The sequence below is a fragment of the Bufo bufo genome, chromosome 2, assembly GCF_905171765.1.
Source record: "Bufo bufo chromosome 2, aBufBuf1.1, whole genome shotgun sequence".
Taxonomy (NCBI): domain Eukaryota; kingdom Metazoa; phylum Chordata; class Amphibia; order Anura; family Bufonidae; genus Bufo; species Bufo bufo.
The window spans coordinates 216,331,413-216,351,044 of NC_053390.1; the positions used below are offsets into that span (position 1 = coordinate 216,331,413).

The 19,632-nt window shown below is 41.9% G+C and overlaps 1 protein-coding gene across 6 annotated transcripts in view; it reads right to left on the bottom strand.

The window, feature by feature from the left end:
- The window catches only part of PITPNM2 (phosphatidylinositol transfer protein membrane associated 2), a 395,602-nt gene that overhangs the window by 36,169 nt on the left and 339,801 nt on the right, over window positions 1–19,632 (bottom strand). For 5 of the 6 annotated variants that reach the window (XM_040416185.1, XM_040416186.1, XM_040416183.1 and 2 more), the window contains 4 exons: window positions 12,469–12,677; window positions 9,592–9,767; window positions 4,265–4,435; window positions 68–217 (listed from right to left, as the gene is read on the bottom strand). In XM_040416185.1, coding sequence (XP_040272119.1) covers window positions 68–217; window positions 4,265–4,435; window positions 9,592–9,767; window positions 12,469–12,677 — 706 coding nt within the window. The remainder of the gene's footprint in view (window positions 1–67; window positions 218–4,264; window positions 4,436–9,591; window positions 9,768–12,468; window positions 12,678–19,632) is intronic. The other variant, XM_040416187.1, reaches the window with a different exon arrangement.

Below are 19,632 nucleotides of genomic sequence, written 5' to 3' on the forward strand. Positions count from 1 at the left end.
CTTAGACAGCATACAGTAGAGAATCATGCTGCACAGGAGAAAAACAATAGGAGGGGAGGATACACACACTCAGAGCAAGTGGCAGATTTACTGGAAGTGTCTTGGCAGCTTAGGACAGGAACAGCGATACTGGTTTCCATGACGCCATCTTGACGCTGGAGAGCAACCGCTGGGCTGCCTTCCATGAGAAGGATGGGGTTGTTCTGTACAGCCTCAACTGGATGGAGATGAGAGGGAAACATAAAAAAACAAGACAAAACGCTACACACATGTAACCAGACAATGTAACAAAGAACATAAAATCAGTCAACACGCCGGCTTTGGAAAATAAAATGATCCATTGTGGCTGATAAGATTTACCATTCTGGGTCATGATGAATACAGCATCCCCTTATTTATCTGTGCAACCATCTTACTAAGAAGTGGAACTTTTTTTTACACTATTAAGTGTAGCCAAATTTTGTTTTCCTGTTTTTCACTTTTTTCCAGTTTATTCTTACTATGTAAAACAAATATATTTGTGTAGAAACCACCAAAAAGCAGGAGAATTACTGCTGACAGATTTGTTTATTTTCAATATAACGAAGTCTTCTGTAAATATTTAAAGGACATCTGTCAGCAGATTTGTACCCATGAAACTGGCTGGCCTGTTACATGTGCACTTGGCAGCTGAAGGCATCTCTGTTGGTCCCATGTTCATATGTGCCTGCATTGCTAAGAAAAATTATGTTTTATCTTATGCAAATAAATCTCTAGGAGCAACGGGGGCGTTGCCATTACACCTAGAGGCTCTGCTCTCTCTGCAACTGCCGCATCCTCTGCACTTTGATTTACAGGGCCAGACAGTGTAGATGTGATCACGCTTGGCCCTGACTTCTCCTAAAGTGCAGAGGGCGCAGCAGTTTAAGAGAGAGCTGAGTCTTTAGGAGTAATGGCAATGCCCCATTGCTCCTAGAGACTCATTTGCATATATTAAAACTTAATTATTCTCAGCAATGCGGGCAAATATAAACTTTGGACCAACACAGATTCCTTCAGCTGCCAAGCGCATATGCAATGGGTCAGCCAGTTCCATAGGTACAAATCTGCTGACAGATGCCCTTTAAAGTGCCCATACACCTTCAATAGCTGTCAGCTGAACAACTATTCAGCCAACAGCTATCTCTTCTCCCACATACACATGAATGCTTGGTTCGGCCAAACATGTATGTGTTTTCAATGGGGAGAGATGAGACACCTCTGGTGGTGGCTTATATCCTGGAGAACAAAAAGATTGGAAGTTGAATTTCAACGCGCCTAATCCTTTTCTACCCTATCACCACCTGTTGGGGGAGAGTCAGCATCTCCTCATACACAATAACAACAAACATTTGTAATGCGCATAAATGGGTCTCAAAGAGAAGGAATGTTTGTGGCACTCGTCCTCAACACCGTCTAGGGTCAATTTCATGCCCATATATTCAAAATGAAAAATAAAGTAACCTTGCAATAGGTAACCATTTTTTTACTGTTTTTCTTACTGTATACAGCCCTTAGGCTCCATTGAGACGTCCGTAGAAAGGGTCTGCATCCGTTCTGCAATTATCCGGACGGGTGTGGACCCATTAATTCTCTATGGGGCCGGAAGAGATGCGGAGAGCACACTATGTGCTCTCTGCATCCACATTTCCGGAGCGCAGCCCCCCGATCTTCCAGTCCGCGGCTTCGCAAGAAAACAGAGCATGTCCTATTCTTGTCTGCAATTGCAAACAAGAATAGGCATTTCTATGGGGGTGCCGGCCGGGTGTATTGCCGATCCACAATTTATGGATCCGCAATGCCCTACGGACGTCTGAATGGAGCCTTATGCAGACCTATTTGTCTCATTGGTAACAGACAACATTCTGATCCTGCAGTCACACTTTCTTCTGCTTGGTAACCTACTGAATGTATGTTAGCATAAAATTAGGACTACATGGAAGAAAGTATGACTGCAGAGTAAGATTACACAGAATATGTCTGTTATCTGGTACCATTTAGATGCACAGGTCTGCAAAGAGCTGTACACCATTAATTTTCAATTCATGCATGTTATGGTGTATCAGTAGTAATAAGGCTGGGCTCACATCCCAATTTTCTCTTACGTTTAATGTATACAAATAACAAATACATGGCATCCAAATAACGTATACATGGCATCCATCACCACAAAAAAAAGGTATCCATTAACGTCTCTTTTTTTTGTTGTTTTTTTTTTTTTGCTGGATTCTGCATAGTACACTACACTTTTCCATCCTTTTTTTCCCCAATGTATACATAAAACGTAGGGAAAAAATGTGACGTGAATCCAGCCAAATTTTTTTTCTTGAAGACATTTCGCTAGTTATCCAACTGGCTTTCTCAATTAGAATGACTTGCATGAAAATTCTCCCACATTAAATACTGGTGATCTGTGCTTCAGTCATGGAGATAAGGTGTTAATTACATTTGCATGACTGAAGCTATTAAGTGTGGTTAAACTGCCTGGGAGAGGTGTTAGAGCTGCAATGTAAGTGGCAGACAATAGATGTTGCACCCCTCCAAGTTCATCCTTCTGCCCTATTTCACACTTTCACTGGCCATCTTGACATTCTTTTTTCTTTTTTTTTTACTCAGTGTTAACAAAACACCCAGTCTGGATAACCGCAAGTTCTAAGGACCCCTTCGAGGTGTTCGATATTCCCTTGTCTTAGCCTTTACACTAGTTGAGATATTTTCAGCTCAGTGGTGTAGGGTTCTGATGATGCCCAGTTTGTGATCAAGAGAATGGTGGGAGTGAAACAGCGGGTACTGGTCTGTTTGATCACAGTGAGGTTTGCATCGTAGACACAGAGAAGGACTGGTTCAAAAGAAGTGTGAAATAAGTTATGTTCGGTCGGAAAAACCCAGATGGAACAGGGGTAGAGGAGTGTGACATCTAGGGGGAGATTTATAAAACTGGTGTAAAGTAGAACTGGCTTAGTTGCCCATAGCAACCAATCAGATTCCACCTTTCATTTTTTCACAGCTTCTTAGGAAAATGAAAGGTGCAATCTGATTGGTTGCTATGAGCTTTACACTGATTGGTTGCTATGAGCTCTTGGTTGCTATGAGTTCTACTTTACACCAGTTTGATAAATCTTCCCCCCTACCCAATGTCTGCCACTTAGATTGTGTTTATAACACCTATCCTGAGGCAGTTTAAAGGGGTTATCCGAGATGCTGCATGATCTTGTGTGGCCGGCGCTTCCGGGATCTTAGATAGGCTGCTGTGTATGACACAAGTCTGTCATAGGCTCACAAGAAAGTCAATACATGAAGAGCTAATTTCTATGATTATAAACTGCAAGCAAATAAACTGATATAAGGCAGAAAATTAAAAGGCAATAATTAACCAAAGAATGGGAACTGAGCCATAATAAGGGGGGATTCTGATATGAATACGGAAAATCATATTAATAACAGAAAGGAGCCAGTAATCACATTAACACTTAAAGAACCTCTATGTCCAAAATCCAAAGATGCATACTCAAAGGGTTAAAGACCACTTGAAAATGGAACACAGAATTGCTAACGATAAAACTTTCCAAACTAAAGTTCCTATTTAAAAATATGTGTCGCATTTCCTGTAACTGAACAGAGAGAAGGTGCTGCTCAAGGCCCCGACCATTACCAAGCTCTTAATGTAACCAAAATTGGGGATAAGTTAAAGGCAGTGTCCTGCCATATATTTTGATGGCCTATCCAACACTTATATAGAATATGTTCAACTGAAGGACAGCTGTGATCATATTAAAAATTAACAAACCAATATGAACTTATATTAAAGAGTAACAAACACATGTTACTGAATATCTATAAATTGAAGCAAAACATTTTTTTTAAATAAAAAAAATAAATGCAGGCTCTATTGGGCCCAACAATGTACCATATATAGGGCTTTTATACAAGGAAGAGAGCTGAAACGCTCACTTCCTGTCTTCCTGTCCAACACCACAGACCATAATTCTGCTAAAGATCAGAAGCGCGATGAGAAAACAAGAGGAAGGACTATAAGAGTGAAGAACCTCACCAATCTATACTACAGGAGAACTTAGGGCCACAGCCCAAACAAAATGCAATATTAAATGCAAAAAAGGCAAGGGAAGTCAGCTACAGCATGTGCACAGTTGTGCCATGACAGTGCAGACATTGACTATAGAGCAGACTTTGTAAATTTTAGGTAAGATATTTTCTTGAATGTAAGAAATGAGCAGTGATGGCTTACCCAGGAGAGCAGAATTACCATCCCCTAATGGGAACCTCTGATATCGAGGGATATTGAAAGGAGGCATCAGATGGAACTTCTTCTCTAGAAGAGGTTCAATGCGGGATGCAGATGGATCAGCTGGATGGAACAGGTTGTAAACTTGCTGGCAGCCAGGCCTAAGCTGGAAAACTGAAAAATAATATATAAAAATGGTTAAAAGTTATGGACATAAGAAGTATGTTATTTATCTTGCGATAAGGCTTTCACTCTGTTGGGATATTCGGATATTGTGTACGAATTATAAATAGTGGCTTTTAAGGTTTTGTTTTCAAAGAGGCTACTAGTGATTTACAATATCATAAGAAAGGAAGTCCACTGCATGTATCAAAGCAAACTCTGACTTCAAGAAATGTATGCTGGTGGCTTACACTAAGGCAGTGTTTCTCAAGCTTTTCAAAATAAGTAGCCCCTAGTGACAAGAAGTTTGAACAGAGTACCCCAGGGAAGCGAACAGTGATAAATGTTAACAAAAAATAAGGCTCTTCTCAGACTGCGGTCACAGGATGTGTTCCAAGCCTTTGTCAGCAGTTCCTTCAGAATTGAGAGTATAAATAACGCAGTATGTAGCGTTAATCTTCCTGTCAAAATGACAAGCACCACATTAAGAGCCATGATGGATAACTACTACTATAACTACTTGAGTAACAAAATGATGGCGTATTTATAATGATGTAAGTTTAACCTCTCAGAGACCAATGAACGTATATGTAAGTCATTGCTCAGTAAGTAATTTATGGAGCGAGCTTAGATCCTGAACTATACATGACAGGTGCCAGCTGTATTACACAGTTGACGGCCCGCCAGCAGTGGTCGAACCGGAGCTAGCTCTGATTTTGGATGTTTAAACTCTCAGATGCCGCGGTCAGTAGTGATCTCGGCATCTGAGTGGTTAGACAGAGGGAGTGCGCTAATGCACACGACCGTTGGTGTTTTACGGATACCAGCTGAGTTCATTCCATATCCAGTCCAGTCCTATCCTTATTGGTAATGCGGACAATAATAGGACATGTTCTATTTTTTTGGTGGAACGGCCATGTGTACATACAGACACTGAATGCACACAAAGTCATTTCCGCTTTTTTTGCAGCCCCACTGAAGTGAATGGTTACGCATATGGGCTGCAAAAAAATGCATAACTCCTAACTCTGTCTACCAATCAGCACCATCACAGTGGAGTCACAGGGTGCCGATGTGTTTTTATGCCAGCCAGGGATCCTCTGAAGGCTCCCAAGGCTGTCACAATACAGCAACTATTACACCTTGTCTCTAGCAGGGTGTAATAGTATGTCGGTAAAATTGCTGTTCACGACAATATAGAAATATTGCTGTATCAAATGATCACAAGGTATACTAAGGGAACTGATAAAAATAGTAAAAATTAGTTGACTAAAGGTTTTAAGAATATATATATAAAAATGCAAAAAAAAAAATTACCATAAAAAATAAAAACCTCACTGGCATTGCCACATTAAAAAAAATTGGAAATATTAAAATATTACATTATTTGTTACGTGCGTTGAACACTAAAAGAAAAAAATCCCTAATGCTGTTCTTTGGTCAACTCCCCTGCCCCAAAAATGTAATAAAAAATAAGTGATCAAAAAGTCACATGTACAAAAAAATTCACCCGCAAAAAAACAAACTCTCACATAGCTTGGTCAGTAGAAAAAAAAATTAAAGTTATGAAACTATATAAACTTGGTATTGCTGCAATCGCACTGACCTGCCAAATACAGTTAACTTTCTTTTTATTGCACCATGAAACCGAAAAAAATAAAAGTGGCAGAATTGCAGTTTTTTCCATTTCCACCCCACAAATAATTGTTTTGAAAGTTTCTCAATTAATTATACAAGCCATTAAATGGTTCCATTAAATGTACAATCTATAAATAGCAAGCCCTCATATAACATCGAAAAAATAAAAAAGTTATGACTCCCTAAAGGCAGGGGGGGGGAAAACCAAAACATTTTTGCTTGGTGCTTATGGGGTTATAAACCAACAACCCCAGTAAAATTTGTATATTTCATAATGAACCTAAGGCCCCCCTTCTCATGGGCGTGGCGTGTGAGGACCGGATGCGATCAGGGTGCATTGCGGGAAACCTGCGCGAGTAGGCACGCAATTGCAGTCAGTTTTGTCTGTGATTGCGTTCCAATGTTCAGTTTTTTGCGCGAGAGTGCAATGCGTTTTGCACGCACGTGAGTAAAAAACTAAATGTGGTACCCAGACCCGAACATCTTTACTGAAGTTCGGGTTCAGGGTTCTGTAGATTTTATTATTTTCCATTATAACATGGTTAAAATTGAAAATAATAGCATTCTTTAATACAGAATGCAAAGTGAAATGTCACTTGAGGGTTAAAAAATAATAAAAACATTACTCACCTCCTCAACTCCTTTGTTCTTCTTGAAGGACCTGCATAGGGACCTTCGCTGACGTCACCACATGGTGAGCGCGGTGACGTCAGCGCAGGTCCTGCTGAATGAACATAGAAGGACCATCTATCTTTATTCAGCAGGACCTGCGCTGACGTCACATCACTCACCACATGGTGAGCGCGATGACGTCAGCAAAGGTCCTGCAGCAGGTCCTTCCAGAAGAACAAAGAAGAGGATCCCGGCTGCGCGATCAAGTGGATGAGGTGAGTAATGTTTTTATTATTTTTTAACCCTCAAGTGACATTTCACTTTGCATTCTGTATTAAAGAATGCTATTATTTTCCATTTTAACCATGTTATAATGGAAAATAATAAAGTAAATGGGGACCCGGGTTGCTCATCCCTCGTCTCCTTAGCAACCATGCATGAAAATTGCATCGCATCCGCACTTGCTTGCGGATGCTATGCGATTTTCACGCAGCCCCATTCACTTCTATGGGGCCTGCGTTGCGTGAAAAACGCAGAATATAGAACATGCTGCGATTTTCACGTAACGCACAAGTGATGCGTGAAAAACATTGCTCATGTACACGGCCCCATTGAAATGAATGGGTCCGGATTCAGTGCGGGTGCATAGCGTTCGCCTCACGCATTGCACCCGCGCGGAAAACTCGCCCGTGTGAAAGGGGCCTAAGTGTTCTGTTACATTAATTCTGATCTCATATTTTCATTACTTTCTGTATAGTGTTTGTATATGCAGAGATGGATTTCTGCATGTCTCAAGAACATTAAATATTTATACACAGTACTGGTAATTTCACATGAAGCCATCTAACCTAATACGCTTTCTTTCACATAGAAATCTGTGCACATACAGGGAAAACATGTAAGGCTACTTTCACAGTAGCTTAGTTTTCCGGTATTGAGATCCGTCATAGGGGCTCAATACCGGGAAAAAACGCTTCAGTTTTGTCCCCATTCATTGTCAATAGGGACAAAACTGAACAGAATGGAATGCTCCAAAATGCATTCCGTTCCATTTAATTGCGTTGCATTCCGTTCCGCAACATGTTGTAGTTTGCTTTCTGTCCTGGGATGCAGAGCAAGACAGATCCGGCATGACCCCCAATGCAAGTCAATGGGGACGGATCCATTTTCTCTGCCACAATAGAAAACGGATCCGTCATCCATTGACTTTCCATGGAGTTTATGATCCGTTCATAACAGATGCAGATGGTTGTATTATCAGTAACTGATCCAGCAAAAACGCTAGTGTGAAAGTAGCCTAAGCCTGGTTAATTTTCATCCAAATATCCCAGGGTGACCATGCACTGTACTGACCCATAGACTATACCATTTTGTTTCTCAGACACAATCATACTAGAAAATGCCCTCAGCTTTTTGCACATGCAACTGTGACATTTCTAAAAGCCTAGTTTGTGTTCATGGTTTAGTAACCAATTCCAATTTTTTTATGTTATCTATAAGCCTAGATTCCCCCTTCCTAACAAACAGTGGTGATTGTGAAGCACTAGTCAACACACAAGCAAGGCAACAACGGCAATAACCTTCTTTTACAAATCAATATGGCTAAATGTCAATTTATCCAATTTGATGTTCTCTCTCAGTCTTATTAAAAGCGCATTCAGCTTAATAAAATAAAAAGCTGTATACACAGTCCTCACTTACACATGAAAATACCCACAATTATAAGTGCTACGAGTTATTACAGGATTCGAGACACTGTATGTGACCATAGGCACTGTGTAGATAAACATGGTCTTTACCAAGAAAAAAAATGGTTTCTTATCAATATATGTTTTACTATTTACATACAAATTTACTAAAGACGTAAAGTGGTCATCTGAGATATAAGGTAAAGGTGCTGCAGCAGTCTATATACTGTATAGGCACGTCGTCAGTGCAGCCAAACAAACAAGGCCAGACGGGAAGGCCCAGAGTGGCAGAGGGTGAAATGGATGAGTATATGTTATTTTATGACCATTCCAGCCTGGGGGGAAGCTTTTGTTTAATAACACTGATAACCCCTTTAACATGTCATTTTCAGATCTCTTGAACCTACTTTGCCAAATATTGCAAAAATCCAAGGGTTTAAAACTCAAGATATGTTTTTTATTAAAGGCAACTGAACCTTCTGAGCTAGTGCATGTGAATACATTTAAAAAGCGGAAGGGCTTAGGGGGCTTTGCGTCTTGAACAAATGTATTATTTTGGCAGGGTAAACTTTGTCATGCCATCTTTCACCATACCTTCCCTCTAGCAGCTGAAGACTATCTGATCGGCAGGGCTCCAACACCCCACATCCCGCTGATCTGCTGTTCTGCAGTAGCTCTGGGACTGGAACTACACAGCACCTTCCACTGTGTGATGGACACAGCTGGTTACTGCAGCACTGTTCCCATTGAAGTCAATGGAATCACTGTGGACCGAGCAGTGCAGAAGAGCTGATCAGTGGGGTGTCGGAAACCTGCTGTGAGAGTGATGGTGTATCCTGAGGAAAAATCCTGGACAACCCCTAGGATAAGATTCCATTGATATCACTGCATTTGTAAAAAAATGATCAGTCAAAACAAAATTAGTTTATTGAAACAGGAGTTCAATTTCAAACCTCGTTCACTCTCAGTAAATCTAAATTCACTGACTGGTGCCAAGATGCAAATATATAGACCTTAAATATTTAACTTCATTTAACAGTTGTCAGCAACTGTGCAAATATCTAAATCCATGGGGAACACTGACTGTTGGTACACAATGAAACTTCTCAATTAATGCTACATGTCAATAATGTAAAGCATGTGTAAAGAGGTCACCCTCTACATGTAGTAATAGTGGATGATACTTATTACATGTCGCTTTTTAAGGGGTCTTTAACATGTAACGCTTACTGTCGAGAGCAGGAATCACAGTTTTCCTCAAAGCCAGTACTAGTCCAAGAGGGGACCCAAATAAGAAGAAATCGGAAATCTCAAATTCAAACTTCCCAATGCTGCCTCCATCCAGCATTGTTGAGCTGCTCGATCTTCGAGACCCTGGATCATTTCTCAAGACGCTTGAGTGTAAACTGTAAAGACATTTTGCGAATCTTTAAAGGGAGTATTACTTTTGTGGGCACAAAACTGCTGACACTGCACTGTAAATGAACTTTGTATGCCACTGGCGCAAGTGCACTGGTGGAGGAACCACAGGCTGCAGTGATTTAGGTTCAGTGTATGAGCAGCTCTACAGTCCTTTCCCTCTGCTGTGAGTGACAGCTGTGGCATCCAACAATGAGACTGCTATAGTTGGCACACAGAGATAAGGAGAGGAGCTGTGGAGCTGCTCATACACGGAGCATGAAGCATTGCAATCTGCTTTCCCGCCCCTAATGCCCTTGTGGAACAGCACCCATGGCAGTCAAAGTTCATTTTTACAGCAAAACATTAATTTAAAGACAGAGATATGCATTACCTCCTGCCCCTGCTCTTACCTATGTAGTACCCCGGAGTGGGGCACTACCATTTTGTCACCTGGCTATGAGTTAGCAATGTATCCTAGCAGTATATTTATTACAAGGTCTTCTCATTTAGTGCCTTGATATTGTTATGCAACTGTTTTACATGTGATATGCCTGGTTTTCCAGCAGTATGCATGGTTCTGGCAGCTGACCTTGACTGTTTATTTTGTAATGCTATCTTTAGCTTCAAGTTTTGGTTACTGTCTCAAACAGGAGTGGGGTGTCTTGTACCCGTTGTCCCCCTCTAAGATACAAAGTTGTTTTAATATGAGGAGTAAGCTGCTCTACGAGCTGCTTTCCAAAAGCTTCAGGAGCAGGAGGGGAAACACTTCCCTCACTGTGCCTTTTCTGATCTCTTTTTACTCTCTCATTCAAGTCCTCTAACTTCCTGAAAACCCATTTGGTGGGAAACAGGAAAACCCACTTCTGCCCAAATGGGGCAGAATGGAATGGTTAGTTCCATTCTTTCTAAAGGAATCTGCCAGCACATATGCCACTTGCTGGAAAACCAGGCACATCACATGTAAAAACAGTTGCATAACTTGCAATAAATATACTGATGGGATACATTGCTAGACATAGGAACCCATAGCCAGGTGACAAAATTGAAGTGCCCCACACCTATATCTGTCAGCAGCTTTGTATCGACCAAACTGCTGACAGACTCCCTGAAACACATAATACAAGGCAATATCACTACTACATACATGGATGCATGATAAACTACAAACAAATGGGAATTAATCTGATCTGTAGACAGTGTTAATTTCTATGATGCCTAATCTCCTTTACTGTTGTTTATTCAGCCGCATCTGTACTCCACTTTCCTGACTGGCTGCTTACAGGTTCAGAGGAGTGCTGGATGAGGTAATGAAAGCAGGCTCTGGTGAAAGGGAACACTATTGTTGAATATGATATGGGGGGACAATGGCAATTGCTGCTTGGTGACACAGTGCTTGTCAATGTTAAGCCTACATCCTATCCTCTGTTATGTTGTGCCACATATGACAAAGTGCAGGAAGCGCTGTACAAACATTAAACTTGGTAAGGAAATTATGCTATGCATTGTGATGCTGTATTAGGCCTCTTGCACACGACCGTATGGCTTTTTCAGTATTTTGCGGCCCGCAAAAAACGGATCCGCAAAAAATACGGATGACGTCCTTGTGCATTCCGTTCCGGAAGATGGCTCTTAATAGAACAGTACTATTTTTGTCCGTTATGCGGACAATAATAGGACATGTTCTATCTTTGAACGGAACGGAAATACGGAAACGGAAGGCATACAGAGCACCTTCCGTTTTTTTTTGCGGATCCATTGAAATGAATGGTTCCGTATACGGAATGAAAACGGAAAAACAAAATGTTTGTGTGCAAGAGGCCTTAAAGTACCGTAATATGTTTAATTGACCACTGGACAACCCCTTTAAGAACAGACCTCATCAGTGTTAACATTTTGTTTTTCTCACTACTGGGATATAATCTATTTTAGAAACAATATAAGAGTCAAGGAGCTGCATTTGAGGTCCCTAGAATATGGCAGGTTGGCAACCACTGATCTGCCACTCCCTACATAAAACAGATATGGACCTAGAGGCCTATACTGGGTATAGAAACTTAGACTGTTCACATTATATGATTACAAGTAAAGGTGGATTTACACAGCCCAATATTCGGGCAGATTATCAGGAATGAGTGTTCCTGCGAATGCTCGTTCCCGACCATCTGCACGTCTAAAGGTGCAGCCGATCACCCGATGAACGAGTGAAACGCTTGTTCATTGGTTGAAACTGTCGTTCATGCAGGCAAGTAAATTATCATTTTGCAGCAGCAGATCGTGCTGTCTAAACAGCGATCTGCTGCCCATAAAGAATGCAGCTGTATGATTGCTATTGCGGTCGCTCATCCTCATTCTATGGAGATGATCACTGCATGTACTGTAAATGCGGTGCTTAACCTCCACTTAACGAGCAGCTGACTGTCGGGAAGGAGCGCTTCCTTCCTGCATTGAGACAAGATGTCACATTAAAACTTTCCTTAGCCTAGATACCGTATATCTTCTATTCTCTCTCCTATGCGGGAGGATGGGATTTATTTTGCGTTCTTGGTAGAACCACACAATAATAAGCTGTATTGAAATAAACCCTTAGCTTCAAAACTATTTTCCTTCAATTTTCTTTTTTTATGTGCAATGTCCTAAAACACAGGCAATAAATCTGAAATATAGAAAGTGACCCATCACTGCTGAAAGAGATTCCTATTTACATACCTAGAAAGAAAAGCTTGATGTTGCTTGATGGTGTCCAGCTCATATGTGGAGGAATCACTTTTCTTTCGTGGAAGCTGTTTCTTTGGATCTTCACTGTTGCTCCGAGGTATGTCAATGTTACTTCGGCTCAAGTGCCTGCTAGTCTCCAGGTTTGAACTACTGCAGTAACTGTTGTTGATGCTGATGCCTGGAGACAGGAGGTCTGTGTCCTGGAATAAATAGTGAACAGGTCAAAGCCTCCGCAAGGTAATGTGTGTATTCAGTCAGCATCATCTTACTGCATTTGTTGAATAAAAAGAGAAACATTGGCTAGGCTACTAAATTCATACAGATAGTAAATGTATCATAACTGTGCCATTAGTGACCACCAATATGCCATCTGATGGCAGTAACTAGGGGTTCTTGGACTAGGCTACCTCATTTTTATGGTAAACTAGTGTTGCAAGAACCTAGTTCAGTAATGGTCCAAATCAGCAGAACCAGGATGCTTAAAGAGTGACTGTTTATTAGTCTTTGTTTATTATTAATATTGTGTAGGGAGGGGGATGTTAAACATTTTTGTAATGTACTTTATTTTTTATTAAGGAAAGATGTTTTTTTCTACTAGAAAACAGGACATGAGAGTCTTCTTAGCAAAGCTCTAACAACATTGCTAAGAAGAATCTATCTCCAGAAGATGCCCGTGTGTAACATGCAGAGGCTTCCAGCCGCCTCTTGTCACTACCTCAATACCTGACCATGGACATGTGGCCTAACTATCTCTGTCCATCTCCCTACCTATCTTTCTTTCAAATCTTTGTTTATTGAGGCAAGGCAAATAAGTACAAGGTATACAATCAAGTTTGTGTACATACATCGCGTCAATGCATCATCACGCAAGACAATGTTATTACCCTACACATCGTATACCAATACATCTGGTCCTAAAGGCATTCAAACAAAACAACAACATAAAATAAACAATAATCAAAACACACACAACTTGTATCACATTATGTATGGGCTAAGCAGGATCTCTGCAATTGGTAAGGTGAAGTTAGCAGAGCAATGTCCCCAAGACATAGAAGGGGTAGGTCGGTTGACAATATATAGGAGCTCATTTGTTAGAGCTATCGGAAGACCATAGCAGTTGGGGAGGTCTAGGTCTAGGTGAGAAGTTAAAGGCATTAAATGGCTTTACCCATTTGAGACACACCAGGTAAACCAAGGCGCCCATTGTTTAAGATATCTATCGTGAGTGAAAGTTTCCCAGCTGGACAGCTCCTCAAATCTGCATATTTCTCTAACTCTGTCTAACCACTCCCTCCTAGACGGAGGTTCAGTCGAGAGCCAGTGACATGGGACAAGGACTTTAGCTGCCGCTATTAGATGCGGAATCAGCGAAATCCTGGAAAGAGGATAATCTTTAGTTGGTAGGTTCAGGAGGACTGTTTTGGGAGTCAAAGGAGTACTTATAGAACAAATAGCCTGAATGTCCTTTGACACCATTTCCCAAAACTCTGCGATTCCCGAGCATGTCCACCACACGTGGTAGTTAGTACCCACATCTTTGTGGCATCTCCAGCAAAATGGGGAAGCGGTGGGATCCATTTTGTGCAATATAGCGGGGGCTCGGTACCAATGGGTTACTAGTTTATAAGAGTTCTCCTGTATACGGACACATCTAGAATAGCTGTGGGAGTGACAAGGAATTTCCACTGTGTCCAATGCCATTAGAGGGGCACCTATATCTTTCTCCCATTGAGAAATAAAAGATGGAGTGGTCTCGGAGCCAGGCTCCAGAGTTTTGTTATATATAAATGAAAGAACTTTCTTCACTGGTGAAACTGAAGTCAAAAGGACATCGTACCAGGAGGGGAGATAGTCAGTGCGGGTCATATCTAAATATCTCCTACAGAAAAAACTAAAGTGGGCATAATGTAATGTGGACCAGCTATCCAACTTGAGCGACACCAGAATATCATCTTCATGTGGTACACGTTTGTCTTTCAGTATGTCACCAGTAGTATGGTTACCTAGCCGCGGCCACATGTTATATGTGTCTGAATAACCATTTAGCATATAATATGGTAGGAGTTTAATCGGCATTAAAGGCGAGGGGTGTGACTGGAGACCAAACAGATACGACAGTTTCTGCCATGCTGAAAGTAATCCTTGGTAGAAAGGTGAAGAATTGGAGAAGACCCAGCGATTACGTTGTGTGAGTAAGACAGTGGCTGTCTTGACCTTCCATAATTTAGCTATTTCAGCAGGGGTGAGAACTTGTCTTGCTATTTGACAACCTAATTTGTGATTATTAGGGTTTAATATCTCTGAATGTAGCCGAAGGAAGGAGGATAGATAATAGTATTTAAAATCTGGCAATCCAATTCCACCTTTATGTTTCTGGCGTGTCAGTATATTATGAGATATTCGGGGTTTGTTTTGTTTCCAGATAAAGGAAGAGAGAGTTTTGCGCAAAGTTGTGAAGAATTGTTCGGGAACATACACCGGGAGTGTCTGTACAGTATAAAGTATTTTAGGGAGCAAATAGGTTTTAATCATGTGTACCCTCCCTAGCCAGGACATGAAGGGGATACGCAATTCCTCTAATTGTTTTTTAACCTCTATCAAGATAGGGGTATGGTTAAGATCACAAAGCTGCGAGGGCTTAGAGGTGATATTTAGTCCCAAATAACTAATGTGTGTAGTAGCCCATTTAAAGGGGAAATTAGCGGCTAAATTAGAAACGGTACTTTGGGGGAGATTAATGGCGAGAGCATTGCATTTGGTAAAGTTTATTTTAAAATTAGACATGTCCCCGAATGTCTCCAACAGACCAAGTAAAGCTGGGAAAGCTTCAGTAGGTTTAGACAATAGTAGGAGCATGTCGTCTGCAAATGCCGCCACTTTATGCGGCACCGGTCCAACCTGTAGTCCCGCCACCGTCTCCTCCTGCCGTATTGCCTGGATCAGTGTCTCCAGGCATAAAATGAATAGTGAAGGGGAGAGTGGGCAGCCTTGCCGAGTCCCATTAGTTATAGGGAATGAGTTGAATAATATCCCATTAACACGTACTCTTGCATGGGGGGAGGAGTACAGAGAGAGCACAGCAGAAATGAAGATCTCGGGAAAGCCGAACCTTTTAAGGGCGGCCTGCATAAAACCCCAATCCACTCTGTCAAATGCTTTCTCAGCATCTGTGCTGAGCAGAGCGAGAGGGGTCCCATTTTTCAGAGCATAATCAGTTGCTTGCAAAACTCGAAATGTACTGTCCCTGCACTCCCTACCCCCCACAAAGCCTGTTTGCTCAGGAGACACCAATCCAGGCAACAGCGGAGCCACCCTATGGGCTAGGATATTTGCCCATAACTTCAAATCTGCATTTAGCAGAGAAATCGGTCTATAACTTGCTGGAGATTCGGGGTTCTTATCAGGTTTCGGTATGACCACTATATAGGCTTCTAAATTTTGTTTCGCTGGTAGGGCTCCTGAAAGCAGAGAGTTAAAATACTTAACTAAATGGGGACCTATAATGGGGAAGAATTTCTTGTAGTAATTAACAGGTAGCCCGTCAGGGCCCGGGCTTTTGCCTTTGGGGACAGTGGCTAAGATTCTGCACAGTTCCTCCAAGGTGATTGGAGCCACTATAGAAGTTTTGGCTTCCTCAGGAATTACCGGCAAATCGAGAGCATCTAGGAAGGTTTTCATTGATTGGGATCTAAGAGTAGTTTCCCCTTCTCGTTCTCCTGGTCTAATGTTATAGAGGGATTGGTAGAATCCAGCAAAGACTTCAACTATTCCTGAGGATAAGGTATGTTTTTTGCGTTTTTCATCGACCAATTGACTGATGAAGGAACGTTGGATCTGTTTTTTTTACTAGAGTAGACATGAGCTTATTGCCTTTATCACCGTGGGCATATTGTTTCTGCCTGAGTCGTAAGTAGGCTTTCATGTTCAGAACAGATTTTAATTCATTCCTCAGATCAGTCAATTTTTTGAAAATATCAGGGGTCAAGGAGCTTTTGTGGGTAGCTTCTAATTCTGCTATTTTAGTAAGTAGTGAGGTGACCTGTTCCTGTCGTTTCTTTTTAAGATATGAGCTGAGCGAAATCATTTCTCCTCGAATAACTGACTTATGAGCCTCCCAAACCGAAGCTGGGGAGACCTCTGGAGTATCGTTAATCCTAAAATAATCTGACAATTTTCCGCTTAAAGTTGTGACCTGTGAGGTGGATTCCAAAATCGTAGGATTCATCCGCCAGGTCCACTCAAACCCCTCTAATCCTGGGATAACCACTACACATACTATAGGAGCATGATCAGAGACCGTGATCCCAAGTATGTCTGACCTACTCACATTAACAAGTGACCTATCAGGAACAAATATATAGTCCAACCTATGGTAGGACTTATGAGGGACCGAATAGAAAGTATAATCTTTGGTGTCTCCATGAGTAGATCTCCATACATCACACATCCCCATATCAAGCAATTGCTTATTTAATTTCCTCAGTAATGAAGCTGGGACAACTGATCTCCCCGTCGAGGAATCCAGAGCCGGGTTCAGGGTGAGATTGAAATCACCTCCTATTACTAAAAGGCCTGATGAAAATTGAGTAATAATGGTGAGCATTTTGCATAGCCACTTAGCCGTACCATTGTTTGGTGCGTACAAATTGCAGATTGTAATCTCTCTTGGGCCCAATTTACCTTTCAATAAAACATATCTCCCCTCCGGATCAGAAATAATAGAGGCCAAAACAAAAGGTAGGTTTTTATGTATACCTATACTGACTCCTCTAGAGGCTTTGTCAAAACAGGCGTGATACCAAGTGGAATACCCAGACCTGTTCATATTAGGGATGCGCCCTTTCTTGAAATGGGTCTCTTGTAGTAGTAGGATGTCCGCTGACTCCCTCCTGAGCAACTGCATAATACGGCTCCTTTTGATGGGGTGGTTACAACCCTTAACATTAAGGGAGGTTATTGTTAAATTCACTGGTGCCATAATAGTTCCTCAGGAGGAAGTCCGCTCACCAAAGACCTGCTCATCCCAAAAATGATCCATTGTTGTGTTAACACATGAACAAACATAATGAACAAAAAACGAACAAATAGTAGAAATACAAGGCTCCGATGGAGCTAGAGCTGGGGCAGATAGAACAAAAAGAGAAAAAAGACGCCTGATCCGCCAAAACTCTCCACACACAAGCCTGCTTATGTTAGGCATAAGGAGAGTTCACCTCCATGGTGTATATATAATTAGCTTAGGAAGGAGCTAAAAACAGATAACCTTATTTTAAGCGTTAATGGCTAGGTAATTACCTTGTCTTGTCCCATATAAGCTAGTCACTCCTGACCCCATAGCTACCAAGTCGGATCTAAATTATAGCCAGCATAAAAAGCTATGAAGAGCTATAGAGAATAGGCCAACCATGATTACCTCCATCTATGAAGAACCTATACAATGGGCAAGAAGTATTAAGGCCTTTGGTACTTCCGCAAATTAATTAACACATAATGCAAAAGAAATGAGAGTCCAACCGTGTAATCGAAAAAACAGACCCCAGGAACTCTTGGAACTTGTAAGAAGATGGTTATGAGTCACCTCCGTCTCCCTCTCAGTCGTTGGAGTCAGGCTGGAAGGAGCGTTGTTGTTTGTGGGACTTTTGTCTTCTGACCGTTGACCAGCTAGACAGAATCTTGACAGCAGGTGAGTCAGGTACTATTGAGACCGGGAGCCACGAAGGTACCTTAATCGGAGTTAGGCCCAAGGGTACCCATATTTGCTCCAAAATCGCTTGGGGCACGGATGGTAAATCTTTTATTCCTTGCGGTGATCAGGATACCGAAAGGAAATAACCAGCGATAGTTAATCCCAGCTTCCCTCAGTGCCACAGTCAGGGGTTTTAACACCCTTCTCTTTTGCAGCGTGGCAGGCGAGATGTCTTGAAATACCTGGACTTCTGCACTTCCAATAAAGATATCTGGAAGATCCCGCGCATTTTTCAGCAAGATCTCTGTATCTCTGTAACTAAGGAGTCCACAGATAATATCTCTCAGATTCTCCGATGGTAAGGGCTTGGACCTTAGGGAGCGATGTACTCGCTCCACTATTATAGAAGCGGCACGATCGGCACCTACTAAAAAGGTAAAGAGTTCCTTCATAGTGCTGAACAAATTTTCTTTGTCAGTGGCCTCCGGAAAGCCTCTTATCCGCAGGTTCTTCCTGCGACTCCTATTTTCTTGGTCTTCTATCATTGCGATGGAGTCATTAAGAGCCGCTTGACATGAGGTCAGGGATTGTCTGACCGCGACATTGAAGAGTTGTTGATCCTCACAACGTTGTTCCAGGGTTTCAACCCTGTCGCCAATATGGCGGATGTCAGCTTTAATGTGAGAGAGATCCGCAGCTAACGGGGCTAAGGCCTTGCACAGGGCTTTGTCTAGGTAAGCTGCAGTTAGCGGCGATTCGACATTCGCCCCTAAAGAGACAACACTATAATCCTCCTCTGCGTCCGAGCTATCTGTCGGGCCTCCGGCCTCTCCATCTCGCGGCTTCGCGCCAGCCTGCGCCATCTTAGGCTGCACTGTATCAGTGCGAGGTCCAGGTTTATTCAGATATTTTTCCATCGATTTGTCCTGTTTAGCGTTTTTACTTATGCTGGACATCTTAGCTACCAGTTCTTTAGGCTGAATCTTCACCATAGTAGGCAGAACGTGCTGAAGACAGGCTTATGGAGAGCTTGGTGACGGGAGCTCTATTCAGATGCAACCGCCATGAAGCAAGGTCAGGCTCCGCCCCCCCATCTCCCTACCTATCTGACTTGTTACATACAGGGATCTTTAGTTCTCAATAACGCTAGTTACAGCTTAGATAATAGACTCTTTAAACCGAAACAACACTTTAACCCCATAGTTGCTGCAGTCAATAGTGTCCGCATCCAAGTGCTTCAAGAGGAAGGGGGCTCCCTCTGTCACCCTCGCAGGGTGCCAGTGCCTTTACAAAGCATTCAGAGTTCTAAACAAGGCCGCCAGGCCTGCTTCCTGTGTATGCCTATAAAGCCATGCCAGAGGCAAGGCCTAATATATTGCCTGTCAATTTTCCACAGTGCACTACATGCTGTAAGTGTTATAGTGTATTATATAAGCAACCATACTATTGCATGTAAATATGTGAAT